The 6,549-nt window shown below is 50.1% G+C and overlaps 1 protein-coding gene across 1 annotated transcript in view; it reads left to right on the top strand.

Annotated features, from left to right (window-relative positions):
• The first annotated feature begins 621 nt into the window (after nucleotides 1-621).
• Wdr91 (WD repeat domain 91) overlaps nucleotides 622-6,549 on the top strand; it is a 29,561-nt gene continuing 23,633 nt past the window's right edge. The window contains exons 1-5 of the mRNA XM_051175890.1: nucleotides 622-780; nucleotides 2,165-2,344; nucleotides 3,104-3,311; nucleotides 4,785-4,867; nucleotides 5,964-6,094. Of these exons, the coding sequence (XP_051031847.1) occupies nucleotides 658-780; nucleotides 2,165-2,344; nucleotides 3,104-3,311; nucleotides 4,785-4,867; nucleotides 5,964-6,094 (725 nt within the window). The 5' untranslated portion in view covers nucleotides 622-657. The remainder of the gene's footprint in view (nucleotides 781-2,164; nucleotides 2,345-3,103; nucleotides 3,312-4,784; nucleotides 4,868-5,963; nucleotides 6,095-6,549) is intronic.

Raw genomic sequence — 6,549 nt, 5'->3', positions numbered from 1 at the left:
TCTCTCTCTCTCTCTCTCTCTCTCTCTCTCTCTCTCTCTCTCTCCTACATCTTGGTTTGTATAGTTAACTCTTCCTACTCGGTGCGGGGTTTGTTACTGCCAAGTTCAAGACCCGCGTGGGCAATTTAGTATTAGTAAGACTGTGAGAAAACCAAAACCACACGTAAACCAAACCAAACAACAAAAGGTTGGGGTTGCAGCTCAGCAGTAGAACGCTTCTGCTGGACACTTCATCTTCTCCAGTTTTCTCCCTTTTTCAAGAGAAGGGCAGAGGACAAAAGATTCTGCAGTGTCATGCCAATAAGCTGGGGACATCAGTCCCTTCCTATTCTGTGACCATCTGGGACGTCCGCAAGGTCCAGTCCCGTTCTACTTGCACCAAGGCAGCGGTGTCAGCAACTCAGGTGACACTTAAGGGCCAGCAGAAAACTCGGAGGGGCAGGGACATCCGGAACCCCGGTGAAAAAGAGAGAAGGGTGGAAGGGCAGGGCACCGGCGGGGGCGTGGCGCCGGAGGGGGCGTGGCACGCGATTGGTAGGCTGGCCGTGGCGTGACGTACGAGGCGCCCTAGCTCTCCCTAGCTCCGCCCCATCCCTTCAGGCCCCGCCCCTCCGCCCTTAGCTGCTGGGGTCCCTAGCGGCGCGCGCGCGCGCAGAGATGGCGGAGGCGGTGGAACGCACAGACGAGCTGGTCCGGGAGTACTTGCTCTTCCGCGGTTTCACGCACACGCTGCGGCAGCTGGATGCGGAGATCAAGGCGGACAAAGAGAAGGGGTTTAGGGTGAGGGGCCGGCAGGGGCGGCGGAGACGGATAGGTAGGGGAGCGGGCCTCCTGGTCCGGCGCTGCCCTCCGGGGCGAGGGCGGCGCTGTCACTGTGTGGTGGGGGACTGCAGACATCTCGAGTCTGGCCCTTGTTGACTGAGGAGGAACTGAGGCCAGGAGATGGTTGCGACTTGCCTGAAGTTGCTCAGTGTGAGTCAGGAGCACCGGGGCTCAGGTCTCTGATTCCTGCTCCATTCCAGCCTCTCTGCAGGTGCTGCTGGCCAGTGGTTGGCCGGCGTGGCTACGGCGCTTTAAGAGCCAAGGTTGAGTACAAGGCTGAGTTCTGGCAGAAGAAATACTCATATTGGCTCTCTATGGTAGCGGAAGCGAAGGGGGCTGCAGCCCGGAACGCTGACTGGGTTCAGGTCTCTGGGGGATTATCAGGGGGTCCCTGGCAATTTTTATTCTGCTGTTCAGGAAGACCTCCCTGCGCGTTTTAAAACGCAAACTTCTGGGATACTGTTTTCCGTTGAGAAGTGCTTGGGAGTTCTTTGCTTATGATGTGTATGTTTGTAGGTACTGAGTTAAGTTGGTCCTGGCCAGGTGGATTGAGGGAGGTGGTGGGCTGGGAGCCGGATCATAGGAAGGGAGTAAGGCTATTGGTTCCTGCCATGGAAAAAGCATCTCCCTGCCTCACACAGCAGTTTTCTGATCTACTTGTAAAACAGAGGAGTTTTCAGATTGGTCTACTCTGGTGTGACTGATTGTCTTTGGCTGAAGGGAGCAGCCAGCCACCTAGGCTTGGGTGAGAGACTCTAATGACCTACAGGAGGCAGTAACCATGGTGTTCCTTGGAACCTTGGAATTTTGTTTTCACTCTTATTTATTTTTTACAATGTGAGGCAGGCAAGACTGAAGTTGAATTGGCATTGCCAAGTTTGCCAAAGAGACCCAACACTTGCAGCTGAAGCTGTTGCTTACTTGGAATTTCTGAGCTTACTAGAGGGTCAGTCCACATATAATAATATCAGAAAATAATTTGAAGGCAGTTATGTTAACATATCTTGGAAATTTTATAGATTGCCAACCGATGTATATGTGGTTTTTTTTTTTTTTTGGTTTGGTTTTTGCCTTTTTTTTTTTTTTTTTTTTCTAGGCAGGGTTTCTCTGTGTAGCTCTAGCTGTCCTGGAACTCGCTCTGTAGACCAGGTTGGCCTTAAACTCACAGAGATCCCCCTGCCTCTGCCTCTGGCCCTCAGGTGTCCCACCACTGCCCAGCTTGATGTGTATGTGTATGTTTTTACCTCTGTGAGCCACAGGAAGATTACAACATTTGTATTATCAGTAGTGAGTTGGGAATTTCCTGTCTTTGGCCACCTCCAATGATGCCGTCTCTCACCAGGTGGACAAGATTGTGGACCAGTTGCAACAGTTGATGCAGGTATATGACTTGGCTGCCCTTCGGGATTACTGGAGCTACCTGGAGCGCAGGCTCTTCAGCCGCTTGGAGGATATATATCGACCCACCATCAGCAAACTGAAAACCAGCCTGTTCCGCTTTTATCTTGTCTACACAATCCAGGTTCTCCTTGCTTTTGACTGTTTCCCTGTCCCCTGTGCCTCATTATCTGTAGATTATCTGATTTTTTCCCCCAGTTCTATGTCTCATTGGTTTTAAGCATGTAAACTTGTGGAGCATTTTAAAGAATAGAAACTTTGAATAATAAAAAAGATGTAGCTGTAGCTGGGTAGTGCTGGCACATACATTTAGTTCCAGCACTTGGGTGGATCTCTGAGTTTGAGGCCAGCCTGGTCTATAGAATGAGTTCCAGGACAGCCAGGGCTGTACAGAGAAACCCTGTCTCAAAACCAAACCAAAACAACATAGCTGATTTGGGGAACTAATTTAGGTTGTTTGAACATCATCCAGGGGCTAGTTTTCAGGGTGGCATTTGTCATTAGGACCTCAGTTTATTTTTGAAACTGGGTCTCCTGGGTCCCAGGGTGGCCTCAAGGTAATTGAGGATAGCTTTGAACTTCTGATCTTTCTGCCTTTATATTTCAAGGGCTAGGTGTACAGGTGTGCCACCATGCCTGGTACTATTTTGTGCCAGGAATTGAATGCAAGGCTCTGTGCAGAGTGAGTTATATCCCTAGCCTCAGAACTTCAGAGTAAACCAGCTTTGGCATGAGAAAAGGGTGGTGATTTCCTTCTTATTGTGGAGTTTATAGATCGAGTTTTGTCGATGGCTTGACAGGAGATATTGAAAGGCTGTCTGCTTGGCTGTCCTGTGGACTTGTCTCCTTCCCCTCCCTTGCAACCTTCTCTGTATCTTGGCAGACAAACAGAAATGACAAGGCACAGGAATTCTTTGCAAAGCAGGCCGCGGAGCTCCAGAACCAGGCTGAATGGAAGGATTGGTTCGTACTGCCCTTCTTGCCATCCCCGGACACCAACCCCACCTTCGCCACCTACTTTTCTCGACAGTGGGCCGACACTTTCATTGTCTCTCTGCACAACTTCCTGAGCGTCCTCTTCCAATGCATGCATATCCTTCCTGCTACCTGAGGCTGTTCCCCAGTCTGAGGTACCCAGACACCGTGATGATGCAGCCACTATCGTTCACAAAACACCCAGAGATCACTGCCGTGGGCCTTGTGAGGGGCTGGACAAAGTGCGGTAATTTTTGTCAAGAGTCCAGGGAGTTAGATCTTAGTTCTTCAGCTGAGCTGTCATGGAATGCACAGGCATGGAAGTTGGCAGTTTCTGGATACTGGTACCTGGCTCGGTCCATCAGCTCAAGGGCTAGGAGCAGCCAGCCTTTCTCTCCGTGGCATCTGTTTTGGGGGGGGGAGTGGGTGGGCGGGTGGATGGGTGTCACTTAACCTTTGCTGGGTTTTGGTGGCAGATCAAAACATTTCTTGGGCTGGAGCTTTCTGCCCGAGTTTGTGTTTGGTTTACTTTCTGGGACAGTGACCTCAATGTGCCTCAACTTGCCGGGGTATAGAGTAGCTTTCAGAATATGTATTTGGGTATTTGAAAGAGAGTGGGAGGGACAGACGGAGCCATGTAACTCACACCCTACAACTATTGTTGAAGGCCTAAGATCTGATTCAAGAACAAGTCTCATTGTTCATGCTTTCTAGGCTGAAAATCTATGAGAGAAGGGAGTCTCATTTGAAATGGGACTGCCTGGTAAGGCACTGATAATTTGGGTGTGGTCGAGATCAACCCGCTGAAGCTAGCTGTGTTGACCTCCGGGAAGGACATTTTCTGATGGATGTTCCTGCCTTTGCTTTCCCTCTTCCTGCTGTGGATAAGTGTGAATCAGCCTTTACCAGATCTGCCTTTCTCTTCTCCTTCCTGTTCCTCATGAGGACTTTCCAAAGAACTTAGCATAGCCACACGGGCCCTCCAGGGCAACTGGAACCTGTTGCTCATTATCTTTTCAGTGCAAAACAGATGGTGACCCTGAAAAGTAGGGCATGCACATTGGGACTACAGTTTGCTTTCCTAAGACAGGCTCTACCTGCTCTCTTATTCCAGTAGAACTCTGGGCAGCAGCTGAGAAGGACCAGTACCCTGAGCTAGAGTGTGGGTATTCATGGGCTGTGTGTGGCTGTGTGCTTTGCAGAATGGGTTTCTCATCTAAATTTCTGCCAGGGAGAGAGAGATACAGTCTGGAGAAGTGGCTGACCCTGCTTCCAACTTTGCTTTTAGCTGAGTTCTTGGCATTGACCTTGCTAACGCTGAGACTGTGACGTCTGCTGAATGCTAGCTCTTTACTACTGGTGTTGGGGGAAAAGGCCTGAGTTTGGATGATGTCTTATGCAAGGGCTGGCCAGGCAGTGTGTCATGTGTCTCTGAGTTCAGCAGAGTCAGATGGTCTGGAGTAGCAGGCCCAGAAACTGGAAGAGACTCTTCCCTTTCCACAATGCCCATTCTGTCCTCTGTTCCCTGTGGCTCACTGGGAAGGACTTTGAGATCTTTCTGGGCAGACTTATTCTTTAACTTTGTGCACCGGTCCCTGTGATCCTGAACTTCGATGCAGAGTGCCAGAGGACCAACCAGATTCAAGAAGAAAACGAAGTTCTGCGTCAGAAGGTTTGTTCTGAGCCAGCTGGGAAGCTGGGAGGCGCTTCTGCTTTTGGGTAGCGGTGGAGAGCTGGTTAAATATGGAAAAGGTGAACAGTTCCCAGATGAGTCACCAAGCTTGGGGACCTGGGGCTATGCCAGCCCTGATCACCAGGGTTGAGAGTAATGCTTGAAATCAGGTGTGCTATATGAGCAGCATGGCAATAAGAACAAACTTGTAAAAAGAAAAAGACAGTTTGCATTTTGGAATTCTGCACACCTTGGCTCTTTTCATCTCTGTTCCTTTTAAATTGTGTGTGTGTGTGTGTGTGTGTGTGTGTGTGTGTGTGTGTGTGTGTGTGTGTGTGGTATGTGGGTGTGGGTGCTCATGCAGGCCAGATCCCTTGGAAGTTGGAGTTACAAACCTGTGATCCATCTGGCGTGGGTACTCAGGTCAGCTCACTCTTAACGGCTGAGCCATCTCTCCAGCCCCCATCTGTGAATTACCTCTCCAGTCTTTACCCTTATGTAACTAACTACACATGTACTGTTTATAGCCCACACAAAATTGTTCTGATTCAGCTACACACTTGATAAAAGACTAGGTCCCAGACTCCTGTGTTGGCCTTTACATTTTGCCCAGGGAGTCTCCCCGTCTTGAAATGAAGATCATATTTCTGGAGACAGGAAGCTTATAATTTATTTGGAGGTTTAGGATTCTTGGATGCTGCATTGCTGTCTCCAGGCAAGGGCTAAAGTTGCTGTAATACCATAGTGTATTAAAAAAATGTTTTTCTCTGCAAGTTTCAAAGACCCATTTTGCAGATTCCAAACACTGGGAGGAAATCCTGCAGTGAATTCAGGAAGAAACGAGTCAGGTGATAAGGGGAAGTAAATCAAATGATAAAAAAAAAAAAAAAAAGAAAGAAAACCACAGTGGTTTTGGACGTCTGAGGGTGATTGGCTTTCTCAGCCCCCAGAAGTCCATGATCAGCCATGACTCTTTGCTCTTCCCACTCTTTGATGAGCAGAAGTGCTCCTGACAGCTGGGTTTGGATGTGGCATGTCTCGGAAGCTGCTCAGGAGAGGGAAGGTCACTGGCTAACTGACCTGCTCCCCTCTGCAGCTTTTTGCATTGCAAGCTGAAATCCACCGGCTAAAGAAGGAAGAGCAACAGCAGGAGGAGGGACAGGCCGTGGTGCAACACAGACTGCCCCCCTACGTCTCCAGCATGGACCGCCTTGGGGACTCAGAGCTGTGAGTGTGCTTGAGGGTTTAGGGTCGGAGCGGGGGGGGGGGGGGTACTGCTGCCTCTGCTCTCCTGCCCTCTGATCTTTCTGTGGTCTGAGCTTCATGCTGACTTCCTCACTGGCGGGCCCCCTGTGTCTGCTGAGGGAGAATCGCCAGAGAGGCCTCTGGCACACCCAGTTCCGAGTTGTGTAAGTAAAGTCCCTGCTCCCTGACGTTCTCCTGGGATGGGGACCTGCACAGCTGGGTCAGGGTCCACGATGGTGGGTGGAGTCCAGCGAAGATGCTTCAGAGGATGGAAGGACTTGGTTACCGCCGGTGGGGACGTTCCTCAGGAGAAGCTGCTGAGGGTGTAAAGAGGTCGGCAGTAAGGGAGAGAAGTTAGCGCGGCCTTAAAAAAACAAAAAGCAATAGTTAAAGTCTGAGGTGATGGAAGAGAGGCGGTAGCTCTGGAAGTCAAGTGC

The sequence above is a fragment of the Phodopus roborovskii genome, unplaced genomic scaffold, assembly GCF_943737965.1.
Source record: "Phodopus roborovskii unplaced genomic scaffold, PHOROB, whole genome shotgun sequence".
Taxonomy (NCBI): Eukaryota; Metazoa; Chordata; class Mammalia; order Rodentia; family Cricetidae; genus Phodopus; species Phodopus roborovskii.
Note: the sequence above shows the minus strand (reverse complement) of the source record. Positions and strands in the feature narration are given on the sequence as shown.